This window comes from Malaya genurostris, chromosome 3, assembly GCF_030247185.1.
Source record: "Malaya genurostris strain Urasoe2022 chromosome 3, Malgen_1.1, whole genome shotgun sequence".
Classification (NCBI taxonomy): domain Eukaryota; kingdom Metazoa; phylum Arthropoda; class Insecta; order Diptera; family Culicidae; genus Malaya; species Malaya genurostris.
The window spans coordinates 150,546,716-150,566,670 of record NC_080572.1 but is presented as its reverse complement, the minus strand read 5'-3'; the positions used below and the strand labels follow the sequence as shown (position 1 = coordinate 150,566,670).

Here is a 19,955-nt window from a genome sequence, read left to right as displayed (position 1 = left end):
CCAAGCGATGATTTCAAAAAGGTTGTATCATACTGCTGCAAGAGTGATTTACCGCTTGTAATCGGCAGTGACATAAATGCTCACCATATCAATTGGGGCAGCACAGATATAAATTCGAGGGGCTCTGATATGATGGAATTTGTGAGCAGTACAAACCTGCACATAGTCAATGCAGGAAACCGTCCAACTTTTGCGAGATCTGGAAGAGAGAAGGTTTTGGACGTAACTCTCTGCTCTGATAGAATTGCGCATGAGTTGGTAAATTGGCTCGTCTCCGATGAGCTCGAACCTTCGTTGTCTGATCATAAGTACATCTTCTTTGATCATTCAAACGTTAAATTTGATATTATCACATATCGTAATCCCAAGTCTACAAACTGGGACCTCTATGAAGAGGGCTTGGCGACTAGATTTTACGGGTACCAACCAACAATTGAAACCCCAATTGATTTGGAAAATGTTGTCGACGAGACAAATTCATTCATAGTTGCAGCATATGAAGAGGCTTGTCCACTTCGGATTGTGCGAGCTACTAGAGGAACTCCTTGGTGGAATGCTGAACTTGCTAGACTAAGGAAACTATGCAGAAGAGCTTGGAACCACCGACGCAGAGATGAGTCGGAGGCATTCGTGTCGGCTCGAAGGGCTTACAAAAATGCTCTTCGATCATCTGAGCGAAGTGGTTGGAAAAGCCTCTGCACAAATGTCTCTAGTCTCAACGAGGCTAGCAGATTAAATAAGTTACTTTCGAAGTCTAAGGACTTTAATGTCAGTTTCTTAAGAACTTCAGATGGTGAACACTTGTCTGATGAAGGTGATGTACTTCACTATCTTTTCAGCACTCACTTTCCAGGATGTATGGATCCATCACCGACAGCTCTTCCCGAGACTTTATCAGGTAGTTACGATTCTTGGGCCCTTGCTCGAAGTGTTGTGACGATTGAATCGGTCAAATGGGCAGTTGAGAGTTTTGCTCCGTACAAGTCTCCTGGAATGGATGGAGTTTTCCCAGTGTTACTGCAGAAAGGGTATGAACATTTCAAACATGTTTTGAAGAAAATACTTACTTTTAGTCTTGCGACTGGATATATTCCAAGAGCCTGGCAGGAAATAATTGTCAAATTTATTCCCAAAGGCGGTCGCGACACTTATGAGGAAGCGAAGAGTTTCAGGCCTATCAGTCTTAGCTCATTTCTTCTTAAAACAGTGGAACGCATAGTCGATCACTATATCAGGAATGTTAGTCTGGACGTGCATCCTCTACATGGAATGCAACATGCTTACCAGCGTGGAAAGTCCACTACAACCCTGTTACATGATGTTGTGTACAACATTGAAAAAGCTTTCTCACAAAAGCAATCTTGCTTGGGAGTTTTCCTAGATATTGAAGGTGCCTTTGACAACGTGTCTTTCAATTCAATTCTGGAAGCAGCCCGTGGTCATGGCATACCTTCAAGTATCACAAATTGGATACACGCAATGCTTAGCAATCGACTTCTTTGTTCATCGCTTCGGCAAGCAGAGATTAGAAAACTGAGTGTCTGTGGGTGTCCTCAAGGTGGTGTACTATCCCCACTTTTATGGAACCTAGTCGCTGACGGTTTGTTGAGGAAACTTAATAACCTTGGATTTCCGACTTATGGTTTTGCCGACGATTATCATATATTGATGACCGGTATAAGCATTAACACTCTCTTTGATTTAATGCAGCAAGCCCTGCGATCTGTTGAACAGTGGTGTTGTCAGGTTGCATTATCTGTAAATCCGGGCAAAACATCAATGGCGCTTTTCACTCATCGTAGGATAATCACAGGAGCTCGTCCGTTGCAGTTCTTTGGTTCAGAGGTCACTGTGGTCGATCAAGTTAAATACGTCGGGGTTATTCTTGACTCAAAACTGAATTGGTCTGCTCACATTGACTTCAGGATTAAAAGAGCTTGCATGGCTTTCGGCCAATGCAGACGAGCTTTTGGAAAATCATGGGGACTCAAACCCAGATATATTCATTGGATCTACACAACTATTGTTAGACCAATTTTAGCATATGGATGTCTTGTATGGTGGCAGAAAGGAGAAGTCGCGACAGTTCAGTCAAAGCTAAATCATCTCCAAAGGATGATCCTAATGGCGATGACAGGAGCATTCACGACAACTCCTACTGTTGCTCTAGAGGCGCTACTGTGCATTAAACCACTACATGTGTTCCTAAAACAAGAAGCATTATCTTGTGCATACCGTCTTAGGGTTACAGGGCTTTGGAACAGTAACCCATTAGATTATGCTACCAGCCACACTCGCTTGTGGTCTCAAATGGTTACGTGGGATGAGTATTTACTCGCTCCTAGTGACCTAACTCTCACATGCAGTTTTCCTTTCAAAACATTCAATGTGAGCTATCCTCTTCGTGAGGAATGGTTGTCTGGTTGTCTGGAACGACAACTTGATGAACACATAGTTTGTTATACGGACGGTTCTCTGTTGAATGGTCGTTCTGGTGCTGGTGTCTACTGTCGTGAAATGAGGCTGGAGCAGTCTCATTCACTTGGTAGATACTGTACTGTGTTCCAAGCCGAAATCTACGCGATTCTGTGTGTAGTACAATCGGCACTTCAGCAGAGGATCTGTGGTAAACGTATTTACTTTTGTTCCGACAGTCAGGCAGCCTTAAAAGCACTCAGTTCGAATGACTCACGGTCTAATCTAGTGATCGCATGTCGAACTCAAATCGAGGACCTTAGCATTTCAAATGCTGTTTACTTCTTATGGGTACCCGGCCATTCAGGTATTACTGGAAATGAATGGGCTGATGAGTTGGCTAGTGCTGGTGCAACGAATGATTTCGTTGGTCCTGAACCAGCTTTACCACTTTCAACTAGTTGGATGAAGCACAAGATTCGTTCTTGGGCTGCATCCAAACATGCCAGCTACTGGCGCAGCTTGCAAACTTGCGCTCAGACGAAAGCATTTCTACCAGATTTAAATCTGAATATGTCAAAGTGTCTACTGCATTTCTCCAAGCATCATTGCAGTATTCTGGTCAGAGCTCTGACTGGACATTGCAAACTCAATTATCACATGGCTACTATTCAACGTGCTGAGTATTATTCGTGTGATTTGTGTGAATGCGATTACGGTACTTCATATCATCTGATATGTAACTGCCCCGCATTGACGCAGCTTCGTATCCGGGTTTTTGGTTCTCCATACATGGTTGAGTCTGTGTATGCGGAGCTAAAATTGAAGGATATTCTCTCGTTTCTCACCCAATGTGGTAAGCAGCTATAGTCAGAAGGGTTCATCGTTCTTCATGGAGTGAAGGAATCCTTTCCGTATTCACCTTAAATAGGGTTTAGCAGATTGTTTGGCATCCTTTGGGGGTACCAAATTTACTTCTGCTCGTACATACTGCGAATCGTTCTGCATTCTTCCGGGAGTGCAGAATGGTGTCGCTTTTGTAAGATCTCTAAATCCTCTTGGGGGTTGGAGGTTTTATTAATAGCAGACTGTTCGGGACCTCTTAGAGGTTCAGAATTTACTTCTGCTTCCACCAGATGTGATCCCCAGCAGATTGTTCGGCATCCCTTAGGGGTGCAGAATTTACTTCTGCTTTTATGTGTTTTTGTGTCGTCATTTTTTCCCATCCTCCTAGTCCAACCCTTACCGTTTCCTTTCAATCCTTCCCTCTTATATATCGGGAAAATGATGCTAAAAACAAATTGATGGCAAGGCACAAATCTCCAAATATCAAGGGGAACGTACCATTTGAGCCAATTTGTTCTGATTCCTGATTCCAGATACTCAGTTTGGCTTCCGTAAAGGGACAAATGATTGCCTTGCATTACTTTCGTCTGACATCCAAATTGCCTTCGGTCAAAAACAAAAATGGCATCTGTATTTTTAGACATTAAAGGAGCATTTGATTCAGTTTCTATTGTTGTTTTTTCAGACAAGCTCCATTAACATGGAGTTCCAGCGATTATAAATAATTATGTGCACAAACTTTTGTCCGAGAAATGCAAGTATTTTTCACACAGCGATTTGGCAACATTCAGGATTAGCTACATGGGTCTACCGCAAGGCTCATGCCTCAGTGCGCTCCTCTATAATTTTTACGTGAATGACATTGACAGCTGTCTAGTAATCCCATGTACACTAAGACAATTGGCAGATGATGGCGTGATTTCAGTTACTGGACCCAAAGCCCAAGGACCGTTTAGGCTGTTCATCTCGGTATCGAATTTTTAGCGGAGCAAACTGAGCTGGTCGCCTTTTCAAGAAAGCATGATCCCGCACAGCTGCAGCTTCATATGATGGGAAGAATGATCAAACAGGTGTTGACTTTCAAATACCTCGGTGTGTGGTTTGATTCCAAATGCACGTGGGGAGGAAACATTGGGTATCTGATAACAAAATGCCAACAAAGAGTAAATTTTCTTCGAACAATAACAGGATCTTGGTGTGGTGCTCATCCGGAAGATCAGAAAAAATTCTATTAGACAACGATACTTTCAGTGATGGAATATAGATTCGTTTGCTTTCGTTCCACTGCAAACTCCCATATTATCAAACTTGAGCGAATTCAGTATCGTTGTTTGCGTATAGCTTTAGGCTGCATGCATTCGACACAAGCAATGAGTCTTGAAGTTCTGACGGGAGTTCTTCCATTGAAAGATCGTTTTTGGGAGCTTTCATCGTGACTGCTGGTAAGGTGTGAGGTACTGAATCCCCTGGTTGTTGATAACTTCGAAAGGCTAGTTGAGCTTCAATCTCAAACAAGATTCATGACAGTATGTTTTAACCATATGTCACAGGAAATCAAACCTTCAAAATATATTCCTATCCGCGAGCCCCCCCCCCCTAAATGTCCCTGACTCAACTCTATTTTTCGACACATCCATGCAGCAAGAAGTGCGTGGAATCCCGGAACACATACGCTCGATGGAAATCCCAAAAATATTTACAAGTAAGTTCATTCATATTGACTCTGAGAAAATATTTTACACGAACGGATCACGAATTGAAGAGGCTACTGGGTTTGGTATATTCAACAATAATGTTTCGGCTTCATTTAGGTTTCAAGAACCAGCATCTCTTTATATAGCAGAGTTAGCAGCAGTTATTATAGTTTGAGTGTAATCATCACATTATCTCCAAACCATTATTTTCTCTTCACATATAGTCTGAGTGCAATTGAAGCCATTCGCTCAAACTCTGCTGGCAAAAATGAACCGTTTTTCTTGGGAAAAATAAAACAGTGTCTGAACGACATATTGAATAATAATTATCAAATCACAATAGTTTGGGTCATGGCTCATTGCTTCATTCCAGGCAATGAAAGAGCCGATAGTTTAACCAAAAGGGGTGCTATTGAGGGTGAAATTCATAAGACACCGATTACTTTCAACGAATTCTATAGCGCGTGCCAGATGGCAACCTTCTTGGGATAAAGATGACCTGGGTCAGTGGATGCACTCAATTATTAGCAAAATATCGACAAAGGCATGGTTCAGGGGACTGGATGTGAGTAGGGACTTCATTCGTGTGATGTCCAGACTCATGTCCAATCACTACACATTAGATGCACATCTCCTTCGGAATGGACTTTCCGAGACTAATCATTGTGCTTGGGGCAAAGGTTATTGCGATACTGATCATGTCGTTTGGACACGCGTGGAGTATCGTGATGTCAAATCTCAACTAATAAATTTCTTGCGTACCCAAAGTAGACTATCCAATGTCCCAGTTCGCGAAATTCTTGCTTGTCGTGACATTCATTACATGAAACTTCTTCATCATTTCATTAAGTCCATTGGAGTTAGAATTTAAATTTTATTTTATGCTAGACCCCTTTCTCTTCCATGAGTTCAACCAATAGTCAACTATATTATATGAATAAAAGTGATGAACTGATATAAACAAACCTAAATAATCATAAGATGATGTACAAAATCAATGTATTTTTTAATGTAATTTATAATAGAAAATCGCTTGATAAAACAGTGTTTAGATCAACTAATGAATACCATCATACTTATATGATATTCGAAATGTATTAGGTTTAAAGTACTATGTATTGTGGATGCCACGGCGATGAAAAACTTATGTATATTGCCTGTGAAATAAACGTATTTATGCCGAAGCAATTTATTCGAAAATATGGTTCGAAGGACCATGTATGCTCGCAATAGCGTTGTCCGTGTACCGATTAGAATCCCTCAAAGCTCCCTTCAAGCAAAGAATAATCTAAACTCGATAAGGGTACTTTCTTTATAATACTCGCAGAATGATAGAAAGACGTTCGAACACATTAAACTGTGTATATTTCATTTTATTGTCAGCAAAAACCTGCAGAAGGCTAGTCAAAAAACCTGAAACTTCTCGAATAGTATTTGACTTGTTTATATATCGTATAAGAAGTAAACTGTCAGTTTGTATGTATAAGTGTGTTACTGAGTTTCATACTAAACTTCATATGAAAGTGATTCTAACGAGTGTGCGGTGTGTAATGCTGCGGATAATATTACATGTCATTTAACAATAATATATATATATATATATATATATATATATATATATATATATATATATATATATATATGTATATATATATATATATATATATATATATATATATATATATATATATATATATATATATATATATATATATATATATATATATATATATATATATATGTTTATAATGTTTCTTCGTAATTAATTTGTTTTTTCGTTGATGCTGTTCTTGGCGGAGATCGTCATACTACATAATACTTTTTTTTTCTTTACAGATAGTCAGAGCAGAGCGCGATTGAAGCCATTTGCCAAATGTAGTGCTCTTGAGGGTGAAAATTATGAGCGACCGATTGCTTTCAACGAATACTATAGCGCGTCTCGCCAAAGAACACTTGCCAGCTCGTAACCCTCTTGGGATAAGGATTAGAGTAGGGATTTCATCCGTGTGATGTCCAGACTCATGTCCAATCACTACACGTTAGACGTTCTATTATCAGAATGTCGGTGGAATGAACAGCTCTCTCTTTGATTACCATCTTGCTTGCTCTGACGGTGCATATGACCTTTATGTATTCACCGAAACGTGGCTGAATAGCAATACTCTTTCGAAACAGATTTTCGGTAACCATTATACCGTGTATAGGCAAGACCGAAACGAGCTGAATAGTCGCAAACACAGTGGTGGTGGCGTTTTAATTGCCTGTCGATCGATTTTTGAATCCCGTCTTTTGTCCTTTTCAAGTGATGCAAATGTTGAGTAAGTTTGGATCGCTCTCGCTCTCGCAAATTACACACTCTGTCTATGTGTACTTTCCACCTGATCGTGTGAATGATTTTGATATGATCAATCAGCACCTGAGCACTCTCGCTACAATAACTGACAAATTAAAATTTAATGATAGAATTATAATATTAGGCGATTTAAATCTGACTTTCAATGGTCTTACTGTTCATCTGGTTATATGTTTCCCGATGCTCTGCGTTCTTCTATTTCTCATACAACCTGGAAACTTCTGGATGATTACAACACAGCCGGCCTAGTTCAGCTGAATAATCTTTACAACAGCAATAACCGAATGCTCGATCTCATCTTTACCAGCCAAGAACTATTCAACAAGTGTTCATTAATCAATGCGCCCGTCTCGCTAGTAAAAACTTGTCGCCACCACCCTCCCCTTATAATCAATATTTGTGAGAGTGATCCAGTTGTCTTTGAAGCAGTTGCCGAGGAAATCTATTACGATTTCAAGAAGGGTGATTACGCCGCTATGAATCATTTTTTTCTGAGCCTGAATTGGAACTATTTACTTTCTGATAATGACAGTAATTCTGCTGCTCGATTATGGACGTATATTGTGTCATATGCTATTGAGCAATTTATACCTAAAAATATATATCGTAAATCTGTTCACCCTCTTTGGTCGAATCCCACTTTGAAACGTTACAAAACTGCCAAAAGATCAGCACTAAAAAAATTCGCTAAACGACCTTCATTACTTCCTAGATCACATTATGTTCATCTCAATAATCGCTACAAACGCCTGAACAATTCGCTTTATTGCGCGTTTCAACGTCGCATCCAAAAGAATCTTAAACTCAACCCTAAGTACTTTTGGAACTACGAGAACGAACAGAGGAAAGAATCAGGATTACCGACCTCAATGAGACTCGACGGCATTGAAGCATCTACCACGCTCGGAATTTGCGATTTGTTTCGCAAACATTTCAGTAGTGTTTTCTCTGAAGAACATCTAACTGATCAAGGAATATCTCTTGCGGCGAATAATGTCCCTCTTCGTTCTCCAATTGGATGTCATCCTATTATCTCAACTGCTACTGTGAGCTCAGCATGTGCCAGGTTGAAACAGTCATCTAGTGCTGGACCCGATGGAATCTCATCTGTGGTAATAAAAAACTGCTCTGACAGCCTATTAGTTCCACTATCCATTATATTCAACTGCTCATTACGTTCAAGAACTTTTCCTGAAATATGGAAGAAATCCTATGTGTTTCCTGTTTATAAAAAGGAAACAAGTGTACAGTATCCAACTACCGCGGAATCGCAGCTTTGTGCGCCGTATCTAAGCTGTTTGAAATTATAGCTCTGGATTTTATAACACATAATTGCTCTAACTACATATCTGAGATTCAACATGGTTTCATGCCGAATCGTTCGACGTCTACAAATTTAGTATCCTATACTTCCTTTATCATACGTTCGTTACAATCACGACTACAGGTAGATTCTATCTACACCGATTTCTCCGCTGCGTTCGACAAGATTAATCATCAAATAACAATCTCAAAGTTAAATAGACTAGGATTTAACGGGTCATTTCTGAATTGGCTTCACTCATATCTTACTGGTCGCGAAATGATAGTGAAAATAGGAGACTGTACAACCTTACCATTCGCCGTTACCTCTGGAGTTCCTCAAGGAAGTCACCTTGGACCGTTTATATTTTTACTTTATCTCAACGATCTAAATTTTTCGATCAAGTGCATGAAACTATCGTTCACCGATGACTTCAAATTATTTCATGTCATCAAATCCACAGCTGACGCAGAGTTCCTACAAGATCAGTTGAATAATTTGACTAACTGGTGTAATATCAACAGAATGGTTTTGAACGCCTCCAAATGCTCCGTCATCTCTTTTAGTCGCAAACAGTCTATAGTCAGTTTCGACTATAATATTTCACAAATTGTTCTGGAACGTACATCGTCTGTGAAGGACCTTGGTGTCCTCCTGGACTCTAAGTTAATTTTCAAGGAACACATCGAGTTTACTATCTCCAAAGCCTCCAAGCTGCTAGGATTCATTTTCCGCGTTACTAAAGAATTCGATGATGTACATTGCTTGAAAGCATTATATTGTGCCGTAGTTCGCTCTACGCTCGAATACGCCTCGGTTGTCTGGTCACCGTACTACCGAAACGATATCCAACGCATTGAAGCAATTCAACGGAAATTTGTTCGATTTGCTCTGCGTCGGCTTCCTTGGAGAAACCCTTGGAACCTCCCAAGTTACCATGCCAGATGCAAACTGATTGACCTCGATTTGTTATCTGTCCGTCGCGACGTCAGCAAGGCTACTTTTGTGGCTGATCTCCTCCAATCAAGAATAGACTGCTCCGAGCTCCTACAGCTTTTACAAATAGATAATCATCGCCGTAATCTTAGAAACTATTCTTTTCTTAAGACCCCATATGCTAGAACTAATTATGGGTATAACGAGCCTTTTGCCAGCATGTGCCGAATATTCAACCACTGTTCCAATTCATTCGACTTTAATCTATCACGGAACGTTATCAAGAAATTGTTCCTAGGGTTACTATCGAATTAGTTTTAGTTTTAGTTAGTTGAGAAATGCTATGTTTAAGAAAAATGTATCATTTGGATGATTGTAACCTGTTGATGCTAAAGATAAGGAGGTTTTATGCCTGTTGGAGAGCAAGTTTGACAGTAACTAACTCCACGGGGCTTTTGCCTGCTCCAAATAAACAAATAAACAAATAAACATCTCCTTCGAATTGGACTCTCCGATACTAATCATTGTGCTTGTGGCAATGGTTATCGGGATATTGATCGTGTCGTTTGAACATGCATGGAGTATCATGATGTTTGGTTTCAACTAATAAATTCTTTACGTACTCAAGGTAAACTATCCATTGTTCAAGTTCGCGACATTTTTGTTTGTCGTAACCTCACATACATGAAACATTTCATTTACCCCATAGGAGTTCATATATAATTTATATATTTACTTCACTATGGGGTGTCTTTTCAAAATTTGCCATGTGGAAGAATAGGTAAAATTAATTGTGAATATCTCGACTACACGCAACAACGTAGTTTTACCTTTCTCATATAGAAAGGTTATGCAATCACTTGAAAAACCGACTAAAAGAAATTGGCCCGGATGGCCAAGTGTCATATATTATTCGACTCAGTTCATCGGGCTGAGCAATGGCTGTGTGTGTATGTGTAAAATAAATTAATAGATAAAGTAAATTCTCGGAGACGGTTTAACCGATTTTGACAAACTTAGATTCAAATGAAAGGTCTTACGGTCCCACATGGAATTCCTGAATTTCATCTGGATCCGACTTCCGGTTCCGGAGTTATATAGTAAAGTGTGTTCAATGTTGTACACCGACGAAACAAAAAATTAAAAAAAAATTCTAAACTGGTTTCAAAACTACACAAATCGATAGCCATTATCAGTAGGCAAACAAACAAGCTGGTTCCGGCTATCCTGGTTTCCGGTCTCCGGTTCCGGAAGCACCGGAAATAGTGGTCCAATATGCCACAATGGATCTCACTTACTTTTCTCAAACTTTCTACAAACTTAGAATCAAATGAAATTCGCGGTCTCATACGGAATTCCTGAATTTCATCCGGTTACTGAGTTATAAGGTAAAGTGTGTTCAATATTGTACACCGTCACTTAAACCAGCGAAACAAAAACCGTCAAAAACAGTCTAAACTCTACTCATAACCGTTATTTCCTATCTTAAGGTCAAATGAAAGGTCTAATGGTCCTACACAAAATACTGCATATTTTCGGATACAACAAAAATTTAAATCTTTGTTCAGAATAAAAACTGGTAGAGTTTGTACGCCATGTTAATTGGTGGTCGTACGAACCGACTTCTATTATACCGGTTCTCGGGCTCCGGTGTTGGAAGTGCATATAGTAGTGAACCCTCTTGGTTTTCAAATGGATGGCCTAACTGATCAGAGAGCTGTTTCATTCTCTATGTTATACTAGTTAATACACAAACAATCCCTTGTTTTTTTTTCAAAAATCGAAGAGAAACATTTTAAATAGAATACCACAGTGTTATATATGAGAAAGGTATCATTACACCACTAGTTGGATTAAAACAGGTTTTTTTTTCTCCATTTTCATGAAAAATATGATCAAGAATTTCGAATTATATTTTGAAAAGTGTGAAAAAACCACAAATATCTCAAACATTAAGTTCACTTAATTTTTGGAAACAATGCAGAAAACTCTTTACTTGCTTGTCTTTCTCGCGCACGGATGACGGTTTTCAGGTAGTAGTTCATAACCGTTCATATTTTCAACAGAACGGTCGAAAATCAATTATTTCTACTTGTGCGTCGGATGGAACTAGACGTCGTGGTGAAAAATTTTCATCGATAGCGGTAACAACAGACGCACGCGTGGTTAGAAACCCCAAGCACTCAGGTCGCAACTCTCATTCACTTTTCGGACGTCGTGGTGAGAGGTCACCTTCAATTGAGAGCAGAAATATATTAATAATCGCATTAAGTTTCTTATTATTGGATCTGGAAATTATAGGATTCGGGAACTGAATTTGAGATTGAATTCTAGACTTACTCCGGATCCAAAAATTTATTTTCAAAATTCAGTTTCAGAATTTAGCTCCAAAATGCAGGTTTAAGATTCAGAGCCTGCATGCTGGAACTGGTTTCTGGAATTGAATGCAGTTTCGAAATTATAGTTCCAGAACTAAATTGCAACTTCCTGAATTCTTCAAATTGGTTCTTCCTAGAACCATTGATACATTCCCAAGAAATAATCGAACTTTTACTATAGGGGACACCGGGACTAGTTGGCCGAGTTTCCGTTTCTGAATTTCTGTACTCATTCTGGTTAGACTTTTTGATAAATGGTTTACGCTATCTTAAAGATATATCTTTTGATCACATTTGTGATCAAAAAAAAACAAGAGATAATCGAGCAGATATCACTTCTCATAAGGAAACTGTAATTCGTAGTAAGTAATATGTAGGAGGGAATAATAATACCGAGCGAATAGTAATATGTACATGCATATTAATTAACTATGAACACAACACTTATAATCAACAATATTAGCGTATCATTTAAGTTCACTCAGAAAAAAGTTTGCATTTCACGAATACACCAAATTTATAACTCGACCAACCAGCCCAGCACAAAACTTGGCCATCCTACCCCAATGATGTTTCCGAGAACAACCACGATTTACACTAACAGAAATAAGAGAGCATAATACCATTTTTAGGGCTTTGAATGCCCTTTCCAGCGGCACAATGTTTTTTCAGTTCGGATGATAATTATTTCGTGTTACGCATATAACTATACAAAAATCTAAATTTACTCAAAAGTGCCGAAAATAGAATAAACGGGTTCCAGCACAAACGACGACACAAAAACTTCTGAAATTGCGTCGGTACATGAGAGGCCTAATACTCCACCAAAATGACAATAGATTTCGCCTTTGCGCATAATAGACTTTTCGTAAAAACCACTCGGTCAACTAGCCCGGTCACCCTTACTATATACGGCCCTTAATTCAACCATTTAAAGTTTGTAGTTGAAACTGAACCTTTCTACTGATTTGCTATATAAAATACATAGCACCGACTCAGAAGCCATTCATTTCGAATTTGGCTGTAGCTGTTAACTTGCTGATTATGGCGCGATCAGAGCGTCTTTAAGCGAAATACAATGCTAGCAACAGCAAGGGAAAGAAGCAGAAGACGTCAATGGATCTCGCAGAAACAGAGCCGGATCAGCTGTTGAGACGCATTGTGCATACAGTAGCCGAATGATGGAGCGGGTTTGTTAAGTTCGTGTCAGTTTTATTTGTATCCACGACAGTCAGTTATGCCGCTGACATTACACACCCATACTTCCTTCCTTCCTCTTCCATGAGTTCAACCAATAGCAAGCTATCTTACTTTGAATAAAAGTGACGTACTGATACTAACAAACCTGCAAATATTATAAGATCGTGTTCAGTATATATAATTTATAACAGCTAATCGTTTGATAAAACGGTGGTTTTTAGTAGATTAACTAATGAATACCGAAATACTAAAATGCTATTTAATGGAACTAATAGTAATATGTTTTATTATATACTAACCGTTGTGACAGTATTCGAAATATATTAGGTTAAAGTACTATATATGGTGGACACTACGGCGAAGGGAACCTAATATATATTGTATTATGAAATAAACGTATTTGTGGAAAAAAAACCTGATCAGATTTAATATTTATAGCCGTGTCATGACAAACTGTACTATTTCTACCACATTCATATGCAAGGCGATTAATGATGTACTACAGAAACATCGAATAATACAAACAATTACCTTGAACAATTGCACTCCAATAACCGCAAACATAAATTGAAGTAGATAGGTGACTAGCATAATGTTGCCTATGGTTTTTATTGCAACTATTACACATTTCACTACGTACTGCCAGTGCGCATCAAAAGGCATTTAACGGGTCGAATGTTGGATTGGTTTGCGATTTTATTTGATCCATCGTTGAATTTTCATAAATCGAAAAGTTCGGTATTATATAGGTATGATAGAAATTGATGATCGAGAATGAATAAGAATATGAACAGAGATTATTGATTACTGGATGAACAATAAGCTACTTAACGAGTTTATGTGATAAAAATAAGAAGTGAATGAAAAACTCTATGAAAATGCAGGGGTTTTCAATGTTAACTGAGCTAATTATACTATATAGAAGATTTAGTTTCATATATTAAATATTCCTTCTTTCTTAATGTTTACGTACTTTGTTGGACACGCTCTTGTAACTAATAGTTTTTAAATACTTGTGATCTCGTTGATGAAATAACATAACTTTAATTAAACAAAAACATTTAAGTGCTGTTTTTCACCTTACACTCAGAAAATAATTCACGTTACTTCTACCTGAAAACATTTATGATTCTCATCCACATAATTTTTCACGTACATTCTATTGGACAAGTAGATAGAATGAACCGGACAGTTCATATATCATGCATCTTATTCAACAGGTAAATAATAAAGTACTTGTAAGGTGGAGGTTACGCAATTTTCACGCATCTTTTTAAAATAACTATTAATTGGAATATGAGTTTAAATTAAATGATTAAGATTTAAATTGGGTGTTCAGCCACAAGTGGTTTCAGCCCTATTTGTGTAGGGAAAATTCTACACCTACTTAAATTGTGTAATGGGGAAAAGGAATTTATATACTAACTTACCAACTAATACCGAGAGCAAATCGATTCAATTGAAGATTTGTCGCAATTTTGTCGGAATTTGCTTAAAATATTATGTGACATTACATCTAATGGTTCTATATTTGTGATTCTGTGTAACTCATTTGTACTAAACCAGGGAAGACGCTTCAAAATCATGTTCAGAATTTTATTCTGAATCCTTAGAAGCGCTTTATTCCTGGTGGAACACTAACTTGACCAAATTGGTACTGCATAAAGTATGGCTGGTCTGAAAATTTGTTTATAAATTAAGAGTTTGTATTTTAGACAGAGCTTAGAATTTCTGTTTATAAGAGGATATAAACATTTAACATATTTATTACACTTTGCCTGGATTCCTTCAATGTGATCGTTGAAAGTGAGTTTTTTGTCATACGTTAAACCTAAGTATTTAGCTTGATCTGACCATATCAATTCCAAGCCATTCAATTTGAGAATGTGATTGTTGTTTATTTTAAGAATAGAAGCTCTTGGCTTATGAGGAAAGATAATTAATTGCGTTTTTTCTGCATTTGGTTTAATTGTCCATTTTGTCAGATAATCACTGATTTTAAAAAGATGGCTTTTTGGTCAAATGATGCTTTACAAAATATTTATTTTGCGTTAAAGGCCGACGTTTCGAAGGAATATCCCTTCATCTTCAGGGCAACTATAATATTAACATACATAAATTAGTCACAATGTTCACACTATACAATTACATACAAATTGTTTACTCACAACGACAACAAATATTTTTTCGTCAAGTGGATTGGAACATTGAAAATCAAAAACAGGAACGGCTACTCTACACTAAAGCACAAACGTTGTAAAATTATTGATTTTTAACAAACTTTGATTTGAATTTGTATGCTTGTTCTCACTTACACAGTTACTTCCCCCGCACATCAAACCAGATTGAATATTGAAACTTTTCAGTCATGGCCGATAATACAGCAAAAATCAGAAAGAGACAGTTGAGCAATAGACAGCGAAAATGAAAATGTAGAAAAAGAAAGAGACTGATTGTTAATGTGAGAGAGAGTACATCAAACCAGAGTATGCTGCGTTCAAATCATGTGTATCGGTTCTGAAATTGATGGTGGAACCGCCTGTGAAAATGTGACACATTTCTAAAATCTGCAGTGCATTGATTCTGTTGTCTTGATCTAGAATCTTTGCACTGTCTAAATCAAAATTGTGTTCAGATTCAATCATATGAACCATCAACGCTGCCTTTTTGTATTCATCCGCTTTGTTCTCAGTCTGATCGGTGTTCGACGAGACGAATTTTCGGTACCGCTGTATCAAAGAACGGTGCCCAGACAACCGCTGTTTCAGTTGCTGTGTGTTTAAGCCAATATATGAGCTAGCGCACTCTATGCACGGAATGCGATAGATTACATTGCGCCTTGAAAGCTTCGAAGTGGAATCCTTAAGCTTTGAAAAAAGTGGTGCGTTTGTCTTTATGCACTTGAACCCCAAACGCACTTTTTTGTGATTCCTCTTAATAATCTTAGCTAGAGCAGGGGTAAGTGCATCTACATGATGAAGCGACCGGTACACCGTTTGGCCACTGTCGCTTTCGTTTCGGTTGTCATCGCTCACTTTGTTCACAAATTTATTTATCAGTCTGTTGATAAGTGAACTTGGATAATTGTTGCGGATCAAATAATCACGCACTGTTTTTTTATCTACTAAAGATTTGCACGAAACACTCTCCCAATGAAACCGGTTGCCGTGTTTAATTTCTGCGATAGTGGATGGAAAGAAAAATAATTCAAAATTCGCCCCGACGTGGTAGGTTTTTGTACCAGTCGGTGACGATTGTTTGTTTCTCTGTTCTTAATAGAAGCATGTATAATTACGGCAATCGGTTGTTTTCCTCCACTTCGCATGTAAATTGAATATGTGAGTTATACGCATTGGATGCGTTTCTCACGTATTCAATTTTGTCTCTTGGGAGAGCGGTGATCAAATCATCAACATATTGTTTCAAAAACGGAATGTGTATACCGGTCGTCTTCATCATCTGGTCTAGCAAGGATTCCATTACAAGATCGGCAAGTGCAGGCGACAATGGATTACCCATCGCTGTGTCTGAGGTCTGTCTGTAGTAAGTGCCACGGAAGACAAAATAACTGGAGGAGAGACTAAAATCGACTAGTTGAGTGAATAATTCACTGTCTTCTATGGTTGTATTTTTCTCGATCGAACTCCAATTATTTTGCACCGCTTTGATAACCAGGTCTCGATTAATAACACACAATGCAACGTGTCCTACAATTTACGGACTTCCAAAAATACACAAACCGAACATTCCACTGAGAGTCATTTTGTCTTGCATTAATTACCCTACATATGATCTCTCAAAATATCTTGCAAACATAATACGGCAATCGATTGACCAACACAAATACAATGTTCAAAACTCTTACGAGTTTTGTTCATTCATAAACAGTGTTACTCTTCCACCTAACTACGTATTGGTTTCTTTCGATGTGGTTAGTTTGTTCACTTGCATTCCCCGAGACCTGGTTATCAAAGCGGTGCAAAATAATTGGAGTTCGATGAGAAAAAGTACAGGTGTGTAATGCCAGAGACATAACTGGATGTCGTGAATATGAATAAAACTGACACTCTTTCTTTATACTTCCGAATATCAATTAGTTGATCGATTGTGTTAATTGTGCAAGCTTTCCCATTTTTTACTACTAGAATTTGAAACGATACACACAAACTACAGTACAGATTAGTTACATCAAACATTCTGACACACAAATATTACAAAATAACCAGTATGGTTCTTTATGATAAAATAATTTTAGTTTTCGATTTGCAAAGAAGCAATCTTTATAGTTCTTTAGGTAACATTTAGAGCCATTAGAAGGGCTGATTTTGCATAATATTCCACATTGTTGGCCATTTTCCGTTGTATTTTGCTCCAATGCGAACGACTACCAACAGGATGATGTAATCGATCTTTTTCGAAGGCAAACTGGTATTGCGACGGTATAGCGTTTGAGGTTTTGTACAACGCTAAAGGTCTGCTTTCATTACTAGTGACTGCTGCTCTCGACGATAGAAGTCCACATAAAATCACGACCTGAGCGTTTGAGGCTTTATACCACGCAAAAGTTCTGCTTTCATTGCCAACTGCTCCACCTAACGATCGAAGTCCATATGAAAGCATTGCTGACTGCTCCACCTGACGATTGAAGTCCAAATGAAAGCACAACCTGAGCGTTTGAGGCTTTATACCACGTAAAAGGTTTGCTTTCATTGACCACTGCTCCACCTGACGACTGAAGTCCAAATGAAAGTACGTCCTAAGCGTTTGAGGCTTTATACCACGCAAAAAGTCTGCTTTCATTGACGACTGCTCCACCTGACGACTGAAGTTCAAATGAGAGCACCATTTGAGCGTTTGAGTTTTGGTACCACGTAGAAGGTGCACTCTCCGAAGCTTCTGGTCCCACGACGTCTGCTTCCGTCCAACGCACAAGAAGAAATGATCGATTTTTGACCACGGTTCCCCTTTTATAACGTTCAGTTGAAGATATGTGCCTGAAACTACCTCGAAATCGTCGTCCCTGCACGAAAAACCCAAGCAAAAGTAAAGCGTTTTCCGCGTTGTTTTCAAAGTTTGAGAAAACTTAATTTTTGTGTTGTGTGTGGTTATCTTACGCTGTTCAAAATATTATCCTAAATTCCTGATCATTTTTTTTGATGAAATGGTGAAAGAATTATGTTGCTACCGTTAATACAAGTCGAGATATTCACGATTAAGTTCTGCCCATTCTTCCATATGGCTAATTTTGAAAAGGCACCCCACAGTAAAGTAAGTCGTATTCACGACAAAATACAACCATAAAAGACAGTGAATTATTTTTCTTTCCATCCACTATCGCAGAAATTAAACACGGCAACCGGTTTCATTGGGAGAGTGTTTCGGTTGTCAACGTGCAAATCTTGAGTAGATAAAAAGAAAACAGTGCGTGATTATTTGATCCGCAACAATTATCCAAGTTCACTTATCAACAGACTGATAAATAAATTTGTGAACAAAGTGAGCGATGACAACCGAAACGAAAGCGACAGTGGCCAAACGGTGTACCGGTCGCTTCATCATGTAGATGCACTTGCCCCTGCTCTAGCTAAGATTATTAAGAGAAATCACAAAAATGTGCGTTTAGGGTTCAAGTGCATAAAGACAAACGCATCACTTTTTTCAAAGCTTAAGGATTCCACTTCGAAGCTCTCAAGGCGCAATGTAATCTATCGCATTCCGTGCATAGAGTGCGCTAGCTCATATATTGGCTTAAACACACAGCAACTGAAACAGCGGTTGTCTGGGCACCGTTCTTTGATACAGCGGTACCGAAAATTCGTCTCGTCGGACACCGATCAGACTGAGAACAAAGCGGATAAACACAAAAAGGCAGCGTTGATGGTTCATATGATTGAATCTGAACAAAATTTTGATTTAGACAGTGCAAAGATTCTATATCACGACAACAGAATCAATGCACTGCAGATTTTAGAAATGTGTCACATTTTCACAGACGGTTCCACCATCAATTTCAGAACCGATACACATAATTTGAACGCAGCATATTCTGGTTTGTTGTACTCTCTCTCACATTAACAATCATTCTCTTTCTTTTTCTACATCTACATTTTCGCTGTCTATTGCTCATCTGTCTCTTTCTGATTTTTGCTGTATTAACGGCCATGGCTGAAAAGTTTCAATATTCAATCTGGTTTGATGTGCGGGGGAAGTAATTGTGTAAGTTAGAACAAGCATACAAATTCAAATCAAAGTTTGTTAAAAATCAATGATTTTACAACGTTTGTGCTTTTAGTGTAGAGTAGCCGTTCCCGTTTTTGATTTTCAATGTTCCAATCCACTTGACGAAAAATTATTTGTTGTCGTTGTGAGTAAACAATTTGTATGTAATTGTGTAGTGTGAACATTGTGACTAATTTATGTATGTTAATATTATAGTTGCCCTGAAGATGAAGGGATATTCCTTCAAAACGTCGGCCTTTAACGCAAAATAAATATTTTGTAAAGCAACATTTGACCAAAAAGCCATCTTTTTTAAATAAACTACAACAAAGTGGTCGTACCGTCTTGATGATAATCACTGAAAATATTTAAACTTCTTTATAAGCGATTGCAGATCACTCTTAAATTTCTGCCTGTGTCTAACAGACTTGTGTCGTCACAGAATAGCGATTTCTGAAAACCAACGGGTTAATTTGGAAGATCAGAAGTGAAAATATTATCCCTGCTCGTGCGAGTAGCATTTCAGATTTACAATTCTGTTAGCTAACCTGAAGAGTATGATCAGTTAAATAGTTTCGAATCATTTCGATCAATTAAATAGGAATCAGGAA

General features: G+C 38.2%; 1 protein-coding gene across 7 annotated transcripts in view; it reads right to left on the bottom strand.

The window, feature by feature from the left end:
* The window catches only part of LOC131438683 (muscle calcium channel subunit alpha-1), a 1,458,253-nt gene that overhangs the window by 600,968 nt on the left and 837,330 nt on the right, over positions 1-19,955 (bottom strand). For 5 of the 7 annotated variants that reach the window (XR_009230968.1, XM_058608861.1, XM_058608862.1 and 2 more), the window contains exon 16: positions 13,657-13,764. The exons of the other annotated variants lie outside the window; for them this stretch is intronic. Coding sequence is in view for 4 of the 5 variants with exons in the window: in XM_058608861.1 (XP_058464844.1) it covers positions 13,657-13,764 (108 nt within the window). In the remaining variant the exon portion in view is untranslated. The remainder of the gene's footprint in view (positions 1-13,656; positions 13,765-19,955) is intronic. 7 annotated transcript variants of the gene reach the window in all.